The sequence below is a fragment of the Cololabis saira genome, chromosome 12 (assembly GCF_033807715.1).
Source record: "Cololabis saira isolate AMF1-May2022 chromosome 12, fColSai1.1, whole genome shotgun sequence".
Lineage (NCBI taxonomy): Eukaryota > Metazoa > Chordata > Actinopteri > Beloniformes > Belonidae > Cololabis > Cololabis saira.
The window spans coordinates 31,340,757-31,361,653 of NC_084598.1; the positions used below are offsets into that span (position 1 = coordinate 31,340,757).

At 36.1% G+C, this 20,897-nt stretch overlaps 1 protein-coding gene and 2 long non-coding RNA genes across 3 annotated transcripts; all 3 read left to right on the forward strand.

The window, feature by feature from the left end:
• Positions 1 to 6,734: 6,734 nt before the first annotated feature.
• LOC133456399 (uncharacterized) lies at positions 6,735 to 13,078 on the forward strand. Its single transcript, XM_061734874.1, has 10 exons — positions 6,735 to 6,769; positions 7,734 to 7,838; positions 8,165 to 8,269; positions 8,593 to 8,697; positions 9,621 to 9,725; positions 10,049 to 10,153; positions 11,077 to 11,181; positions 11,504 to 11,608; positions 12,542 to 12,646; positions 12,970 to 13,078. Exons 1-10 carry the CDS (start codon positions 6,735 to 6,737, stop codon positions 13,076 to 13,078), a joined length of 984 nt encoding a protein of 327 aa, XP_061590858.1.
• Positions 13,079 to 14,431: 1,353 nt separating this feature from the next.
• Positions 14,432 to 15,975, forward strand: LOC133456538 (uncharacterized). The gene is made up of 3 exons (XR_009783798.1): positions 14,432 to 14,532; positions 14,858 to 14,959; positions 15,883 to 15,975. It is a non-coding gene; the product is annotated as an uncharacterized LOC133456538 (long non-coding RNA).
• A 1,840-nt stretch (positions 15,976 to 17,815) lies between these two features.
• LOC133456539 (uncharacterized) lies at positions 17,816 to 19,367 on the forward strand. Its single transcript, XR_009783799.1, has 3 exons — positions 17,816 to 17,892; positions 18,218 to 18,322; positions 19,263 to 19,367. It is a non-coding gene; the product is annotated as an uncharacterized LOC133456539 (long non-coding RNA).
• Positions 19,368 to 20,897: the final 1,530 nt, after the last annotated feature.

The following is a 20,897-nucleotide window of genomic DNA, read 5'->3' on the forward strand; positions in this document are numbered from 1 at the left end:
TGTTTGGGTCCTGAAAACTCAGCTCATGACTTTTCCACTTTTTATATGGCTCATCTATAAATCACGTGTGGTTCTGACAAGTGACAGAAATTAAAGAACTGTAGAGAAGCAGGATTACAGCAAGTAAAGTTTAATGATTGCTGGGGAATGTTGTTATTCAGTGCATGGAAGGCCTGTAATACTTTTGACCCACCCTTGTAGAGTGTACCGTCATCAATACTTTCACTGATTTAAGTCCCTTTATCACATGCACTGCTTTCTATTAATCTGTCAGAACATCTTGGTTGTTATACATTTTTGCCAAGTCTGAACTGATGGATTCACACTAAAGAGCAGTTGCATAGTTTGGCATTGGATTACATGTTCAGAAGAATCTGCCACGTCACTGTAAGATAAATAGAAAAAGAAATAAAAACATACCAAACCTTCTTAAATCTACTTAAAGTGAAAAATGTTTAAATAACTTACCTTTTAACTGATTTTGAACACACACATCTCACATGTGTAACATAATTTGTTTGTTGTTGGTAAAAAGTAAGTGTTGTGGTGTGTTACTGTATTCTATGTTTTTTGCAGCCTGTCTCAAGAACACAGACCAGCTTCATCTACCTGTAGCGATGTTTCTGAGATAAGTTACAGGTCCAAGGAAGAACCAGAGGACTTCAGGAGTAATCCAACGAGGTAACAGTGATATTTGGCTTTTAATGGTGTCATAATCACAGACAGAGGGACAAAATTACATTACTAAACAGTTGGTTTTTAGAAATAAAATACAAACTAAAACATACAAACCTGCGCAATTTAGAAATTGTAGCAGCACCCAAATGTAAGACAAAACAAATACAGTATTCCAAACCTTATTCACTCTACTTAAACTGATAAATGTTTAAATAACGTCCCTTTAACAGACTCATTTTGAAGACAAACATCTCATATGTGAAATAGGATTTGTTTTTCTTTTTCTGGTAAAAAGTTTTTTTTACTGTATTCTATGTTTTTTGCAGCCTGGCTGAAGAACACAGACCAGCTTCACCTACCTGTAGCGATGTTTCTGAGATAAGTCACAGGTCCAAGGAAGAACCAGAGGACTTCAGGAGTAATCCAACGAGGTAACAGTGATATTTTGATTTTAATGGTGTCATAATCACAGACAGAGGGACAACATTACATTACTAAACAGTTGGTTTTTAGAAATAAAATACAAACTAAAACATACAAACCTGCGCAATTTAGAAATTGTAGCAGCACCCAAATGTAAGACAAAAAAAAAAATACAATATTCCAAACCTTATTCACTCTACTTAAACTAAGAAATGTTTAAATAACGTCCCTTTAACAGACTAATTTTGAAGACACACATCTCATATGTGAAATAGGATTTTTTTTTTCTTTTTTTGGTAAAACGTTTTGTTACTGTATTCTATGTTTTTTGCAGCCTGGATGAAGAACACAGACCAGCTTCATCTACCTGTAGCGAGATTTCAGAGAAAAGTTACAGATCCAAGGAAGAACCAGATAACTTAAGGAATAATCAAACGCGGTAACATACTTTTATTTGGGTTTTAATGGTGTCATAATCACAGACAGAGGGACACAATTATATTATTAGACAGTTGTGTTTTTCTTGCCATGGTCTGGAGTATGGTCAGGGTTTTTGGTTTCCTTTCTTGTGTTTAATTTGGTTCTTTAGCTTTGTTCATGTATTTGTACCAGTTTCCTGATTTATTTTGAAAATCTTTGGGCTTGTGTGTTTGGTTCTTGTTGGACTTCCCATGATGTCATGATCCTGATTGCTTGCACCTGTGTTTCCTGTCAGCCCCTTTGAGTTTCTCTATTGTCTTGTCTTTTCCTTCCTCCCTTCTGGTCCATCTGTCTATGGATCTCCTCTGTTTGGGTCCTGAAAACTCAGTTCATGACTTTTCCACTTTTTATATGGCTCATCTATAAATCACGTGTGGTTCTGACAAGTGACAGAAATTAAAGAAATGTAGAGAAGCAGGATTACAGCAAGTAAAGTTTAATGATTGCTGGGGAATGTTGTTATTCAGTGCATGGAAGGCCTGTAATACTTTTGACCCACCCTTGTAGAGTGTACCGTCATCAATACTTTCACTGATTTAAGTCCCTTTATCACATGCACTGCTTTCTATTAATCTGTCAGAACATCTTGGTTGTTATACATTTTTGCCAAGTCTGAACTGATGGAGTCACACTAAAGAGCAGTTGCATAGTTTGGCATTGGATTACATGTTCAGAAGAATCTGCCACGTCACTGTAAGATAAATAGAAAAAGAAATAAAAACATACCAAACCTTCTTAAATCTACTTAAAGTGAAAAATGTTTAAATAACTTACCTTTTAACTGATTTTGAACACACACATCTCATATGTGTAACATAATTTGTTTGTTGTTGGTAAAAAGTAAGTGTTGTTGTGGTGTGTTACTGTATTCTATGTTTTTTGCAGCCTGTCTCAAGAACACAGACCAGCTTCACCTACCTGTAGCGATGTTTCTGAGATAAGTCACAGGTCCAAGGAAGAACCAGAGGACTTCAGGAGTAATCCAACGAGGTAACAGTGATATTTTGATTTTAATGGTGTCATAATCACAGACAGAGGGACAACATTACATTACTAAACAGTTGGTTTTTAGAAATAAAATACAAACTAAAACATACAAACCTGCGCAATTTAGAAATTGTAGCAGCACCCAAATGTAAGACAAAAAAAAAAATACAGTATTCCAAACCTTATTCACTCTACTTAAACTAAGAAATGTTTAAATAACGTCCCTTTAACAGACTAATTTTGAAGACACACATCTCATATGTGAAATAGGATTTTTTTTTTCTTTTTTTGGTAAAACGTTTTGTTACTGTATTCTATGTTTTTTGCAGGGCTGAAGAACACAGACCAGCTTCATCTACCTGTAGCGAGATTTCAGAGAAAAGTTACAGATCCAAGGAAGAACCAGATAACTTAAGGAATAATCAAACGCGGTAACATACTTTTATTTGGGTTTTAATGGTGTCATAATCACAGACAGAGGGACAAAATTATATTATTAGACAGTTGGTTTTTTTTTTGGCATGGTCTGGAGCAGGGGTCACCAACCCTGGTCCTCGAGGGCTGGTGTCCCTGCAGGTTTTAGATGTTTCCCTGCTTCATTGCACCATGATACAAGTGACTGTGTCATTAACAGAATTGTGCAGCCCTGGATGACAAGCTGATAACGATGATTAATTAGAATCAGGTGTGTTAAAGGAGGGAAACATCTAAAACATGCAGGACACCAGCCCTCGAGGACCAGGGTTGGTGACCCCTGGTCTGGAATATAGTCCGGGTTTTTGGTTTCCTTTCTTGTGTTTAATTTGGTTCTTTAGCTTTGTTCATGTATTTGTACCAGTTTCCTGATTTATTTTGAAAATCTGTGGGCTTGTGTGTTTGGTTTGTGTTGGACTTCCCATGATGTCATGATCCTGATTGCTTGCACCTGTGTTTCCTGTCAGCCCCTTTGAGTTTCTCTTGTCTTGTCTTTTCCTTCCTCCCTTCTGATACATCTGTCTATGGATCTCCTCTGTTTGGGTCCTGAAAACTCAGTTCATGACTTTTCCACTTTTATATGGCTCATCTATAAATCACGTGTTCTGACAAGTGACAGAAATGAAAGAACTGTAGAGAAGCAGGATTACAGCAAGTAAAGTTTAATGATTGCTGGGGAATGTTGTTATTCAGTGCATGGAAGGCCTGTAATACTTTTGACCCACCCCTGTAGAGTGTACCGTGATCAATACTTTCACTGATTTAAGTCCCTTTATCACATGCACTGCTTTCTATTAATCTGTCAGAATATCTTGGTTGTTAATACATACATTTTTGCCAAGTCTGAACTGATGGAGTTACACTAAAGAGCAGTTGCATAGTTTGGCATTGGATTACATGTTCAGAAGAATCTGCCACGTCACTGTAAGATAAATAGAAAAAGAAATAAAAACATACCAAACCTTCTTAAATCTACTTAAAGTGAAAAATGTTTAAATAACTTACCTTTTAACTGATTTTGAACACACACATCTCATATGTGTAACATAATTTGTTTGTTGTTGGTAAAAAGTAAGTGTTGTTGTGGTGTGTTACTGTATTCTATGTTTTTTGCAGCCTGTCTCAAGAACACAGACCAGCTTCACCTACCTGTAGCGATGTTTCTGAGATAAGTCACAGGTCCAAGGAAGAACCAGGAAAGTTCAGGAGTAATCCAACGAGGTAACAGTGATATTTTGATTTTAATGGTGTCATAATCACAGACAGAAGGACAACATTACATTACTAAACAGTTGTTTTTTAGAAATAAAATACAAACTAAAACATACAAACCTGCGCAATTTAGAAATTGTAGCAGCACGCAAATGTAAGACAAAACAAATACAGTATTCCAAACCTTATTCACTCTACTTGAACTGAGAAATGTTTAAATAACGTCCCTTTAACAGACAATTTTTGAAGACACACATCTCATATGTGAAATAGGATTTGTTTTTCTTTTTTTGGTAAAAAGTTTTGTTACTGTATTCTATGTTTTTTGCAGCCTGGCTGAAGAACACAGACCAGCTTCACCTACCTGTAGCGATGTTTCAGAGAAAAGTTACAGATCCAAGGAAGAACCAGATAACTTAAGGAGTAATCAATCGAGGTAACATACTTTTATTTGGGTTTTAATGGTGTCATAATCACAGACAGAGGGACACAATTATATTATTAGACAGTTGTGTTTTTCTTGCCATGGTCTGGAGTATGGTCAGGGTTTTTGGTTTCCTTTCTTGTTTTTAATTTGGTTCTTTAGCTTTGGTCATGTATTTGTACCAGTTTCCTGATTTATTTTGAAAATCTTTGGGCTTGTGTGTTTGGTTCTTGTTGGACTTCCCATGATGTCATGATCCTGATTGCTTGCACCTGTGTTTCCTGTCAGTCCCTTTGAGTTTCTCTATTGTCTTGTCTTTTCCTTCCTCCCTTCTGGTCCATCTGTCTATGGATCTCCTCTGTTTGGGTCCTGAAAACTCAGTTCATGACTTTTCCACTTTTTATATGGCTCATCTATAAATCACGTGTTCTGACAAGTGACAGAAATTAAAGAACTGTAGAGAAGCAGGATAACAGCAAGTAAAGTTTAATGATTGCTGGGGAATGTTGTTATTCAGTGCATGGAAGGCCTGTAATACTTTTGACCCACCCTTGTAGAGTGTACCGTCATCAATACTTTCACTGATTTAAGTCCCTTTATCACATGCACTGCTTTCTATTAATCTGTCAGAACATCTTGGTTGTTATACATTTTTGCCAAGTCTGAACTGATGGATTCACACTAAAGAGCAGTTGCATAGTTTGGCATTGGATTACATGTTCAGAAGAATCTGCCACGTCACTGTAAGATAAATAGAAAAAGAAATAAAAACATACCAAACCTTCTTAAATCTACTTAAAGTGAAAAATGTTTAAATAACTTACCTTTTAACTGATTTTGAACACACACATCTCACATGTGTAACATAATTTGTTTGTTGTTGGTAAAAAGTAAGTGTTGTGGTGTGTTACTGTATTCTATGTTTTTTGCAGCCTGTCTGAAGAACCCAGACCACATTCACCTACCTGTAGTGATGTTTCTGAGATAAGTCACAGGTCCAAGGAAGAACCAGAGGACTTCAGGAGTAATCCAACGAGGTAACAGTGATACAGTTGTATGAAAAAGTTTGGGCACCCCTGATCATTTTCAAAATTTTCCTTTATAAATCATTGGTTGTTGGGATCAGCAATTTCAGTTAAATATATCATATGGCAGACAAACACAGTGCTATTTGAGAAGTGAAATGAAGTTTATAGGATTTACAGAAAGTGTGCAATAATTACTTAAACAAAGTAGGCAGGTGCATAAATGTGGGCACCCAAACAGAAAAATTACATCAATATTTAGTAGATCCTCCTTTTGCAGAAATAATAGCCTCTAAACGCTTCCTATAGCTTCCAATGAGGGTCTGGATTCTGGTTGAAGGTATTTTTGACCATTCTTCTTTACAAAACATCTCCAGTTCAGTCAGGTCTGATGGTTTCCGAGCATGGACAGCCCACTTTAAATCACACCACAGATTTTCAATAATATTCAGGTCTGGGGACTGAGATGGCCATTCCAGAACGTTGTACCTGTTCCTCTGCATGAATGCCTTAGTCGACTTTGAGCAGTGTTTAGGGTCGTTGTCTTGTTGAAGTATCCAGCCCCGGCGCAACTTCAACTTTGTCACTGATTCTTGAACATTGTTGGCAAGAATCTGCTGATACTGACTGGAATCCATGCAACCTTCAACTTTAACGAGATTGCCAGTACCTGCACTGGCCACACAGCCCCACAGCATGATGGAACCACCACCAAATTTGACTGTGGGTAGCAAGTGTTTGTCTTGGAATTCTGTGTTCTTCTTCCGCCATGCATACCGCCGCTTGTTATGTCCAAATAACTCAATTTTAGTTTCATCAGTCCACAGCACCTTATTCCAAAATGAAGCTGGCTTGTCCAGATGTGCTGTAGCATATAATAATAATATAATAATAATAATAATAATAATAATAATATAATAATAATAATACCTCAAGCGAATCTGTTTGTGGCGTGTGCGCAGAAAAGGCTTCCGCCGCATTACTCTCCCATACAGCATCTCCTTGTGCAAAGTGCGCTGAATAGTTGAACGATGCACAGTGACACCATCTGCAGCAAGATCATGTTGTAGGTCTTTGGAGCTGGTCTGTGGGTTGACTTGGACTGTTCTCACCATCCTTCGCCTCTGCCTATCTGACATTTTTCTTGGCCTGCCACTCCGGGCTTTAACTAGAACTGTGCCTGGGGTCTTCCATTTCCTCACTATGTTCCTTACAGTCGAAACTGACAGCTGAAATCTCTGAGCTAGGTTTTTGTATCCTTCCCTTAAACCATGATGTTGAACAATCTTGGTTTTCAGGTATTTTGACAGTTGTTTTGAGGCTCCCATGTTGCCACTCTTCTAAGAAGATGCAAAGAGGTGAACAACTTACAACAGGCCACCTTAAATACCCTTTTTCATGATTGGCTTCACCTGTATATGTAGGTGAAGGGTCGATGAACTGAACAAACAACTGTTGTGTTCCAATAATTAATGCTAAATGTATTCAAATCAATAAAACATCAAGGGTGCCCAAATTTATGCACCTGCTTACTTTTGTTTAAGTAATTATTGCACACTTTCTGTAAATCCTATAAACTTCATTTCACTTCTCAAATAGCACTGTGTTTGTCTGCCATATGATATATTTAACTGAAATTGCTGATCCCAACAACCAATGATTTATAAAGGAAAATCTTGAAAATGATCAAGGGTGCCCAAACTTTTTCATACAACTGTATTTGGCTTTTAATGGTGTCATAATCACAGACAGAGGGACAAAATTACATTACTAAACAGTTGTTTTTTAGAAATAAAATACAAACTAAAACATACAAACCTGCGCAATTTAGAAATTGTAGCAGCACCCAAATGTAAGACAAAACAAATACAGTATTCCAAACCTTATTCACTCTACTTAAACTGATAAATGTTTAAATAACGTCCCTTTAACAGACTCATTTTGAAGACAAACATCTCATATGTGAAATAGGATTTGTTTTTCTTTTTCTGGTAAAAAGTTTTTTTTACTGTATTCTATGTTTTTTGCAGCCTGGCTGAAGAACACAGACCAGCTTCACCTACCTGTAGCGATGTTTCTGAGATAAGTCACAGGTCCAAGGAAGAACCAGAGGACTTCAGGAGTAATCCAACGAGGTAACAGTGATATTTTGATTTTAATGGTGTCATAATCACAGACAGAGGGACAACATTACATTACTAAACAGTTGGTTTTTAGAAATAAAATACAAACTAAAACATACAAACCTGCGCAATTTAGAAATTGTAGCAGCACCCAAATGTAAGACAAAAAAAAAAATACAATATTCCAAACCTTATTCACTCTACTTAAACTAAGAAATGTTTAAATAACGTCCCTTTAACAGACTAATTTTGAAGACACACATCTCATATGTGAAATAGGATTTTTTTTTTCTTTTTTTGGTAAAACGTTTTGTTACTGTATTCTATGTTTTTTGCAGCCTGTCTGAAGAACACAGACCAGCTTCACCTACCTGTAGCGATGTTTCTGAGATAAGTCACAGGTCCAAGGAAGAACCAGAGGACTTCAGGAGTAATCCAACGAGGTAACAGTGATATTTGGCTTTTAATGGTGTCATAATCACAGACAGAGGGACAAAATTACATTACTAAACAGTTGGTTTTTAGAAATAAAATACAAACTAAAACATACAAACCTGCGCAATTTAGAAATTGTAGCAGCACCCAAATGTAAGACAAAACAAATACAGTATTCCAAACCTTATTCACTCTACTTAAACTGATAAATGTTTAAATAACGTCCCTTTAACAGACTCATTTTGAAGACAAACATCTCATATGTGAAATAGGATTTGTTTTTCTTTTTCTGGTAAAAAGTTTTTTTTACTGTATTCTATGTTTTTTGCAGCCTGGCTGAAGAACACAGACCAGCTTCATCTACCTGTAGCGAGATTTCAGAGAAAAGTTACAGATCCAAGGAAGAACCAGATAACTTAAGGAATAATCAAACGCGGTAACATACTTTTATTTGGGTTTTAATGGTGTCATAATCACAGACAGAGGGACACAATTATATTATTAGACAGTTGTGTTTTTCTTGCCATGGTCTGGAGTATGGTCAGGGTTTTTGGTTTCCTTTCTTGTGTTTAATTTGGTTCTTTAGCTTTGTTCATGTATTTGTACCAGTTTCCTGATTTATTTTGAAAATCTTTGGGCTTGTGTGTTTGGTTCTTGTTGGACTTCCCATGATGTCATGATCCTGATTGCTTGCACCTGTGTTTCCTGTCAGCCCCTTTGAGTTTCTCTATTGTCTTGTCTTTTCCTTCCTCCCTTCTGGTCCATCTGTCTATGGATCTCCTCTGTTTGGGTCCTGAAAACTCAGTTCATGACTTTTCCACTTTTTATATGGCTCATCTATAAATCACGTGTGGTTCTGACAAGTGACAGAAATTAAAGAACTGTAGAGAAGCAGGATTACAGCAAGTAAAGTTTCATGATTGCTGGGGAATGTTGTTATTCAGTGCATGGAAGGCCTGTAATACTTTTGACCCACCCTTGTAGAGTGTACCGTGATCAATACTTTCATTGATTTAAGTCCCTTTATCACATGCACTGCTTTCTATTAATCTGTCAGAACATCTTGGTTGTTATACATTTTTGCCAAGTCTGAACTGATGGAGTTACACTAAAGAGCAGTTGCATAGTTTGGCATTGGATTACATGTTCAGAAGAATCTGCCACGTCACTGTAAGATAAATAGAAAAAGAAATAAAAACATACCAAACCTTCTTAAATCTACTTAAAGTGAAAAATGTTTAAATAACTTACCTTTTAACTGATTTTGAACACACGCATCTCATATGTGTAACATAATTTGTTTGTTGTTGGTAAAAAGTAAGTGTTGTGGTGTGTTACTGTATTCTATGTTTTTTGCAGCCTGTCTCAAGAACACAGACCAGCTTCACCTACCTGTAGCGATGTTTCTGAGATAAGTCACAGGTCCAAGGAAGAACCTTGGAACTTCAGGAGTAATCCAACGAGGTAACAGTGATATTTGGCTTTTAATGGTGTCATAATCACAGACAGAGGGACAACATTACATTACTAAACAGTTGTTTTTTAGAAATAAAATACAAACTAAAACATACAAACCTGCGCAATTTAGAAATTGTAGCAGCACCCAAATGTAAGACAAAACAAATACAGTATTCCAAACCTTATTCACTCTACTTAAACTGATAAATGTTTAAATAACGTCCCTTTAACAGACTCATTTTGAAGACAAACATCTCATATGTGAAATAGGATTTGTTTTTCTTTTTCTGGTAAAAAGTTTTTTTTACTGTATTCTATGTTTTTTGCAGCCTGGCTGAAGATCCCAGACCAGCTTCACCTACCTGTAGCGAGATTTCAGAGAAAAGTTACACATCACAGGAAGAACCAGATAACTTAAGGAATAATCAAACGCGGTAACATACTTATATTTGGGTTTTAATGGTGTCATAATCACAGACAGAGGGACACAATTATATTATTAGACAGTTGTGTTTTTCTTGCCATGGTCTGGAGTATGGTCAGGGTTTTTGGTTTCCTTTCTTGTGTTTAATTTGGTTCTTTAGCTTTGTTCATGTATTTGTACCAGTTTCCTGATTTATTTTGAAAATCTTTGGGCTTGTGTGTTTGGTTCTTGTTGGACTTCCCATGATGTCATGATCCTGATTGCTTGCACCTGTGTTTCCTGTCAGCCCCTTTGAGTTTCTCTATTGTCTTGTCTTTTCCTTCCTCCCTTCTGGTCCATCTGTCTATGGATCTCCTCTGTTTGGGTCCTGAAAACTCAGTTCATGACTTTTCCACTTTTTATATGGCTCATCTATAAATCACGTGTGGTTCTGACAAGTGACAGAAATTAAAGAACTGTAGAGAAGCAGGATTACAGCAAGTAAAGTTTAATGATTGCTGGGGAATGTTGTTATTCAGTGCATGGAAGGCCTGTAATACTTTTGACCCACCCTTGTAGAGTGTACCGTCATCAATACTTTCACTGATTTAAGTCCCTTTATCACATGCACTGCTTTCTATTAATCTGTCAGAATATCTTGGTTGTTATACATTTTTGCCAAGTCTGAACTGATGGAGTTACACTAAAGAGCAGTTGCATAGTTTGGCATTGGATTACATGTTCAGAAGAATCTGCCACGTCACTGTAAGATAAATAGAAAAAGAAATAAAAACATACCAAACCTTCTTAAATCTACTTAAAGTGAAAAATGTTTAAATAACTTACCTTTTAACTGATTTTGAACACACACATCTCATATGTGTAACATAATTTGTTTGTTGTTGGTAAAAAGTAAGTGTTGTTGTGTGTTACTGTATTCTATGTTTTTTGCAGCCTGTCTCAAGAACACAGACCAGCTTCACCTACCTGTAGCGTTGTTTCTGAGATAAGTCACAGGTCCAAGGAAGAACCAGAGGACTTCAGGAGTAATCAAACGAGGTAACAGTGATATTTTGATTTTAATGGTGTCATAATCACAGACAGAGGGACAACATTACATTACTAAACAGTTGTTTTTTAGAAATAAAATACAAACTAAAACATACAAACCTGCGCAATTTAGAAATTGTAGCAGCACCCAAATGTAAGACAAAAAAAATACAGTATTCCAAACCTTATTCACTCTACTTAAACTGAGAAATGTTTAAATAACGTCCCTTTAACAGACTAATTTTGAAGACACACATCTCATATGTGAAATAGGATTTGTTTTTCTTTTTTTGGTAAAAAGTTTTGTTACTGTATTCTATGTTTTTTACAGCCTGGCTGAAGAACACAGACCAGCTTCACCTACCTGTAGCGATGTTTCAGAGAAAAGTTACAGGTCCAAGGAAGAACCAGATAACTTAAGGAGTAATCAATCGAGGTAACATACTTTTATTTGGGTTTTAATGGTGTCATAATCACAGACAGAGGGACAAAATTACATTATTAGAGAGTTGTTTTTTTTTTTACTTGGCATGGACTGGAGTATGGTCAGGGTTTTTGGTTTCCTTTCTTGTGTTTAATTTGGTTCTTTAGCTTTGGTCATGTATTTGTACCAGTTTCCTGATTTATTTTGAAAATCTGTGGGCTTGTGTGTTTGGTTTTTGTTGGACTTCCCATGATGTCATGATCCTGATTGCTTGCACCTGTGTTTCCTGTCAGCCCCTTTGAGTTTCTCTATTGTCTTGTCTTTTCCTTCCTCCCTTCTGATTCATCTGTCTATGGATCTCCTCTGTTTGAGTCCTGAAAACTCAGTTCATGACTTTTCCACTTTTTATATGGCTCATGTATGAATCACGTGTGGTTCTGACAAGTGACAGAAATTAAAGAACTGTAGAGAAGCAGGATTACAGCAAGTAAAGTTTAATGATTGCTGGGGAATGTTGTTATTCAGTGCATGGAAGGCCTGTAATACTTTTGACCCACCTCTGTAGAGTGTACCATCATCAATACTTTCACTGATTTAAGTCCCTTTCTCACATGCACTGCTTTCTATTAATCTGTCAGAATATCTTGGTTGTTAATACATACATTTTTGCCAAGTCTGAACTGATGGAGTCACACTAAACAGCAGTTGCATAGTTTGGCATTGGATTACACGTTCAGAAGAATCTGCCACGTCACTGTAAGATAAATATAAAAATAAATAAAAACATTCCAAACCGTCTTAAATCTACTTAAAGTGAAAAATGTTTAAATAACTTACGTTTTAACTGATTTTGAACACACACATCTCACATGTGTAACATAATTTGTTTGTTGTTGGTAAAAAGTAAGTGTTGTGGTGTGTTACTGTATTCTATGTTTTTTGCAGCCTGTCTGAAGAACACAGACCACATTCACCTACCTGTAGTGATGTTTCTGAGATAAGTCACAGGTCCAAGGAAGAACCTTGGAACTTCAGGAGTAATCCAACGAGGTAACAGTGATATTTGGCTTTTAATGCATTCATAATCACAGACAGAGAGACAAAATTACATTACTAAACAGTTGGTTTTTAGAAATAAAATACAAACTAAAACATACAAACCTGCGCAATTTAGAAATTGTAGCAGCACGCAAATGTAAGACAAAACAAATACAGTATTCCAAACCTTATTCACTCTACTTAAACTGATAAATGTTTAAATAACGTCCCTTTAACAGACTCATTTTGAAGACAAACATCTCATATGTGAAATAGGATTTGTTTTTCTTTTTTTGGTAAAAAGTTTTTTTTACTGTATTCTATGTTTTTTGCAGCCTGGCTGAAGAACACAGACCAGCTTCATCTACCTGTAGCGATGTTTCTGAGATAAGTCACAGGTCCAAGGAAGAACCAGAGGACTTCAGGAGTAATCCAACGAGGTAACAGTGATATTTTGATTTTAATGGTGTCATAATCACAGACAGAGGGACAACATTACATTACTAAACAGTTGGTTTTTAGAAATAAAATACAAACTAAAACATACAAACCTGCGCAATTTAGAAATTGTAGCAGCACCCAAATGTAAGACAAAAAAAAAATACAATATTCCAAACCTTATTCACTCTACTTAAACTAAGAAATGTTTAAATAACGTCCCTTTAACAGACTAATTTTGAAGACACACATCTCATATGTGAAATAGGATTTTTTTTTTCTTTTTTTGGTAAAACGTTTTGTTACTGTATTCTATGTTTTTTGCAGCCTGGATGAAGAACACAGACCAGCTTCACCTACCTGTAGCGAGATTTCAGAGAAAAGTTACAGATCCAAGGAAGAACCAGATAACTTAAGGAATAATCAAACGCGGTAACATACTTTTATTTGGGTTTTAATGGTGTCATAATCACAGACAGAGGGACACAATTATATTATTAGACAGTTGTGTTTTTCTTGCCATGGTCTGGAGTATGGTCAGGGTTTTTGGTTTCCTTTCTTGTGTTTAATTTGGTTCTTTAGCTTTGTTCATGTATTTGTACCAGTTTCCTGATTTATTTTGAAAATCTTTGGGCTTGTGTGTTTGGTTCTTGTTGGACTTCCCATGATGTCATGATCCTGATTGCTTGCACCTGTGTTTCCTGTCAGCCCCTTTGAGTTTCTCTATTGTCTTGTCTTTTCCTTCCTCCCTTCTGGTCCATCTGTCTATGGATCTCCTCTGTTTGGGTCCTGAAAACTCAGTTCATGACTTTTCCACTTTTTATATGGCTCATCTATAAATCACGTGTGGTTCTGACAAGTGACAGAAATTAAAGAACTGTAGAGAAGCAGGATTACAGCAAGTAAAGTTTAATGATTGCTGGGGAATGTTGTTATTCAGTGCATGGAAGGCCTGTAATACTTTTGACCCACCCTTGTAGAGTGTACCGTCATCAATACTTTCACTGATTTAAGTCCCTTTATCACATGCACTGCTTTCTATTAATCTGTCAGAACATCTTGGTTGTTATACATTTTTGCCAAGTCTGAACTGATGGAGTTACACTAAAGAGCAGTTGCATAGTTTGGCATTGGATTACATGTTCAGAAGAATCTGCCACGTCACTGTAAGATAAATAGAAAAAGAAATAAAAACATACCAAACCTTCTTAAATCTACTTAAAGTGAAAAATGTTTAAATAACTTACCTTTTAACTGATTTTGAACACACACATCTCATATGTGTAACATAATTTGTTTGTTGTTGGTAAAAAGTAAGTGTTGTGGTGTGTTACTGTATTCTATGTTTTTTGCAGCCTGTCTCAAGAACACAGACCAGCTTCACCTACCTGTAGCGATGTTTCTGAGATAAGTCACAGGTCCAAGGAAGAACCAGAGGACTTCAGGAGTAATCCAACGAGGTAACAGTGATATTTTGATTTTAATGGTGTCATAATCACAGACAGAGGGACAACATTACATTACTAAACAGTTGGTTTTTAGAAATAAAATACAAACTAAAACATACAAACCTGCGCAATTTAGAAATTGTAGCAGCACCCAAATGTAAGACAAAAAAAAAATACAGTATTCCAAACCTTATTCACTCTACTTAAACTAAGAAATGTTTAAATAACGTCCCTTTAACAGACTAATTTTGAAGACACACATCTCATATGTGAAATAGGATTTTTTTTTTCTTTTTTTGGTAAAACGTTTTGTTACTGTATTCTATGTTTTTTGCAGGGCTGAAGAACACAGACCAGCTTCATCTACCTGTAGCGAGATTTCAGAGAAAAGTTACAGATCCAAGGAAGAACCAGATAACTTAAGGAGTAATCAAACGCGGTAACATACTTTTATTTGGGTTTTAATGGTGTCATAATCACAGACAGAGGGACACAATTATATTATTAGACAGTTGTGTTTTTCTTGCCATGGTCTGGAGTATGGTCAGGGTTTTTGGTTTCCTTTCTTGTGTTTAATTTGGTTCTTTAGCTTTGTTCATGTATTTGTACCAGTTTCCTGATTTATTTTGAAAATCTTTGGGCTTGTGTGTTTGGTTCTTGTTGGACTTCCCATGATGTCATGATCCTGATTGCTTGCACCTGTGTTTCCTGTCAGCCCCTTTGAGTTTCTCTATTGTCTTGTCTTTTCCTTCCTCCCTTCTGGTCCATCTGTCTATGGATCTCCTCTGTTTGGGTCCTGAAAACTCAGTTCATGACTTTTCCACTTTTTATATGGCTCATCTATAAATCACGTGTGGTTCTGACAAGTGACAGAAATTAAAGAACTGTAGAGAAGCAGGATTACAGCAAGTAAAGTTTAATGATTGCTGGGGAATGTTGTTATTCAGTGCATGGAAGGCCTGTAATACTTTTGACCCACCCTTGTAGAGTGTACCGTCATCAATACTTTCATTGATTTAAGTCCCTTTATCACATGCACTGCTTTCTATTAATCTGTCAGAACATCTTGGTTGTTATACATTTTTGCCAAGTCTGAACTGATGGATTCACACTAAAGAGCAGTTGCATAGTTTGGCATTGGATTACATGTTCAGAAGAATCTGCCACGTCACTGTAAGATAAATAGAAAAAGAAATAAAAACATACCAAACCTTCTTAAATCTACTTAAAGTGAAAAATGTTTAAATAACTTACCTTTTAACTGATTTTGAACACACGCATCTCATATGTGTAACATAATTTGTTTGTTGTTGGTAAAAAGTAAGTGTTGTGGTGTGTTACTGTATTCTATGTTTTTTGCAGCCTGTCTGAAGAACACAGACCACATTCACCTACCTGTAGCGTTGTTTCTGAGATAAGTCACAGGTCCAAGGAAGAACCTTGGAACTTCAGGAGTAATCCAACGAGGTAACAGTGATATTTTGATTTTAATGGTGTCATAATCACAGACAGAGGGACAACATTACATTACTAAACAGTTGTTTTTTAGAAATAAAATACAAACTAAAACATACAAACCTGCGCAATTTAGAAATTGTAGCAGCACCCAAATGTAAGACAAAAAAAATACAGTATTCCAAACCTTATTCACTCTACTTAAACTGAGAAATGTTTAAATAACGTCCCTTTAACAGACTAATTTTGAAGACACACATCTCATATGTGAAATAGGATTTGTTTTTCTTTTTTTGGTAAAAAGTTTTGTTACTGTATTCTATGTTTTTTACAGCCTGGCTGAAGAACACAGACCAGCTTCATCTACCTGTAGCGATGTTTCAGAGAAAAGTTACAGGTCCAAGGAAGAACCAGATAACTTAAGGAGTAATCAATCGAGGTAACATACTTTTATTTGGGTTTTAATGGTGTCATAATCACAGACAGAGGGACAAAATTACATTATTAGAGAGTTGTTTTTTTTTTTACTTGGCATGGTCTGGAGTATGGTCAGGGTTTTTGGTTTCCTTTCTTGTGTTTAATTTGGTTCTTTAGCTTTGGTCATGTATTTGTACCAGTTTCCTGATTTATTTTGAAAATCTGTGGGCTTGTGTGTTTGGTTTTTGTTGGACTTCCCATGATGTCATGATCCTGATTGCTTGCACCTGTGTTTCCTGTCAGCCCCTTTGAGTTTCTCTATTGTCTTGTCTTTTCCTTCCTCCCTTCTGATTCATCTGTCTATGGATCTCCTCTGTTTGAGTCCTGAAAACTCAGTTCATGACTTTTCCACTTTTTATATGGCTCATGTATGAATCACGTGTGGTTCTGACAAGTGACAGAAATTAAAGAACTGTAGAGAAGCAGGATTACAGCAAGTAAAGTTTCATGATTGCTGGGGAATGTTGTTATTCAGTGCATGGAAGGCCTGTAATACTTTTGACCCACCTCTGTAGAGTGTACCATCATCAATACTTTCACTGATTTAAGTCCCTTTCTCACATGCACTGCTTTCTATTAATCTGTCAGAATATCTTGGTTGTTAATACATACATTTTTGCCAAGTCTGAACTGATGGAGTCACACTAAACAGCAGTTGCATAGTTTGGCATTGGATTACACGTTCAGAAGAATCTGCCACGTCACTGTAAGATAAATAGAAAAATAAATAAAAACATTCCAAACCGTCTTAAATCTACTTAAAGTGAAAAATGTTTAAATAACTTACGTTTTAACTGATTTTGAACACACACATCTCACATGTGTAACATAATTTGTTTGTTGTTGGTAAAAAGTAAGTGTTGTGGTGTGTTACTGTATTCTATGTTTTTTGCAGCCTGTCTGAAGAACACAGACCACATTCACCTACCTGTAGCGATGTTTCTGAGATAAGTCACAGGTCCAAGGAAGAACCTTGGAACTTCAGGAGTAATCCAACGAGGTAACAGTGATATTTGGCTTTTAATGCATTCATAATCACAGACAGAGAGACAAAATTACTTTACTAAACAGTTGTTTTTTAGAAATAAAATAGAAACAAAAACATACAAACCTGCGCAATTTAGAAATTGTAGCAGCACCCAAATGTAAGACAAAAAAAAAAAGAAAACAGTATTCCAGACCTTATTCACTCTACTTAAACTGATAAATGTTTAAATAACGTCCCTTTAACAGACTAATTTTGAAGACACACATCTCATATGTGAAACAGGATTTGTTTTTCTTTTTTTGGTAAAAAGTTTTGTGGTGTGTTACTGTATTCTATGTTTTTTTCAGCCTGGCTGAAGAACACAGACCAGCTTCACCTACCTGTAGCGATGTTTCTGGGATAAGTTACAGGTCCAAGGAAGAACCTTGGAACTTCAGGAGTAATCGATCAAGGTAACAGTGATATTTGACTTTTAATGGTGTCATAATCACAGACAGAGGGACAAAATTACATTACTAAACAGTTGTTTTTTAGAAATAAAATACAAACTAAAACATACAAACCTGCGCAATTTAGAAATTGTAGCAGCACCCAAATGTAAGACAAAAAAAAAAATACAATATTCCAAACCTTATTCACTCTACTTAAACTGAGAAATGTTTAAATAACGTCCCTTTAACAGACAATTTTTGAAGATACACATCTCATATGTGAAATAGGATTTGTTTTTCTTTTTTTGATGAAAGGTTTTGTTACAGCATTCTATGCTTTTTGCAGCCTGGCTGAAGAACACAGATCAGCTTCACCTAACTGTAGCGATGTTTCAGAGAAAAGTTACACCTCCGAGGAAGAACCAGATAACTTAAGGAATAATCAATCGAGGTAACATACTTATATTTGGGTTTTAATGGTGTCAAAATCACAGACAGAGGCACAAAATTATATTATTAGACAGTTTATTTTGGGGCGGCATTGTCTGGAGTATGGTCAGGGTTTTTGGTTTCCTTTCTTATGTTTAATTTGGTTCTTTCGCTTTGGTCATGTATTTGTACCAGCTTCCTGATTTATTTTGAAAATCTGTGGGTTTGTGTGTTTGGTTCTTGTTGGACTTCCTATGATGTCATGATCCTGATGGCTTGCACCTGTGTTTCCTGTCAGCCCCTTTGAGTTTCTCTATTGTCTTGTCTTTTCCTTTCTCCCTTCTGGTCCATCTGTCTATGGATCTCCTCTGTTTGGGTCCTGAAAACTCAGCTCATGACTTTTCCACCTTTTATATGGCTCATCTATAAATCACGTGTGGTTCTGACAAGTGACAGAAATTAAAGAACTGTAGAGAAGCAGGATTACAGCAAGTAAAGTTTAATGATTGCTGGGGAATGTTGTTATTCAGTGCATGGAAGGCCTGTAATACTTTTGACCACCCTTGTAGAGTGTACCGTGATCAATACTTTCACTGATTTAAGTCCCTTTATCACATGCACTGCTTTCTATTAATCTGTCAGTTGAATAGGTCAGAACATCTTGGTTGTTAATACATACATTTTTGCCAAGTCTGAACTGATGGAGTTACACTAAAGAGCAGTTGCATAGTTTGGCATTGGATTACATGTTCAGAAGAATCTGCCACGTCACTGTAAGATAAATAGAAAAATAAATAAAAACATTCCAAACCGTCTTAAATCTACTTAAAGTGAAAAATGTTTAAATAACTTACGTTTTAACTGATTTTGAACACACACATCTCACATGTGTAACATAATTTGTTTGTTGTTGGTAAAAAGTAAGTGTTGTGGTGTGTTACTGTATTCTATGTTTTTTGCAGCCTGTCTGAAGAACACAGACCACATTCACCTACCTGTAGCGATGTTTCTGAGATAAGTCACAGGTCCAAGGAAGAACCTTGGAACTTCAGGAGTAATCCAACGAGGTAACAGTGATATTTTGATTTTAATGGTGTCATAATCACAGACAGAGGGACAACATTACATTACTAAACAGTTGTTTTTTAGAAATAAAATACAAACTAAAACATACAAACCTGCGCAATTTAGAAATTGTAGCAGCACCCAAATGTAAGACAAAAAAAATACAGTATTCCAAACCTTATTCACTCTACTTAAACTGAGAAATGTTTAAATAACGTCCCTTTAACAGACTAATTTTGAAGACACACATCTCATATGTGAAATAGGATTTGTTTTTCTTTTTTTGGTAAAAAGTTTTGTTACTGTATTCTATGTTTTTTACAGCCTGGCTGAAGAACACAGACCAGCTTCACCTACCTGTAGCGATGTTTCAGAGAAAAGTTACAGGTCCAAGGAAGAACCAGATAACTTAAGGAGTAATCAATCGAGGTAACATACTTTTATTTGGGTTTTAATGGTGTCATAATCACAGACAGAGGGACAAAATTACATTATTAGAGAGTTGTTTTTTTTTTTACTTGGCATGGACTGGAGTATGGTCAGGGTTTTTGGTTTCCTTTCTTGTGTTCAATTTGGTTCTTTAGCTTTGGTCATGTATTTGTACCAGTTTCCTGATTTATTTTGAAAATCTGTGGGCTTGTGTGTTTGGTTTTTGTTGGACTTCCCATGATGTCATGATCCTGATTGCTTGCACCTGTGTTTCCTGTCAGCCCCTTTGAGTTTCTCTATTGTCTTGTCTTTTCCTTCCTCCCTTCTGATTCATCTGTCTATGGATCTCCTCTGTTTGGGTCCTGAAAACTCAGTTCATGACTTTTCCACTTTTTATATGGCTCATGTATGAATCACGTGTGGTTCTGACAAGTGACAGAAATTAAAGAACTGTAGAGAAGCAGGATTACAGCAAGTAAAGTTTAATGATTGCTGGGGAATGTTGTTATTCAGTGCATGGAAGGCCTGTAATACTTTTGACCCACCCTTGTAGAGTGTACCATCATCAATACTTTCACTGATTTAAGTCCCTTTCTCACATGCACTGCTTTCTATTAATCTGTCAGAATATCTTGGTTGTTAATACATACATTTTTGCCAAGTCTGAACTGATGGAGTCACACTAAACAGCAGTTGCATAGTTTGGCACTGGATTACACGTTCAGAAGAATCTGCCACGTCACTGTAAGATAAATAGAAAAATAAATAAAAACATTCCAAACCGTCTTAAATCTACTTAAAGTGAAAAATGTTTAAATAACTTACGTTTTAACTGATTTTGAACACACACATCTCACATGTGTAACATAATTTGTTTGTTGTTGGTAAAAAGTAAGTGTTGTGGTGTGTTACTGTATTCTATGTTTTTTGCAGCCTGTCTGAAGAACACAGACCAGCTTCACCTACCTGTAGCGATGTTTCTGAGATAAGTCACAGGTCCAAGGAAGAACCTTGGAACTTCAGGAGTAATCCAACGAGGTAACAGTGATATTTGGCTTTTAATGCATTCATAATCACAGACAGAGAGACAAAATTACTTTACT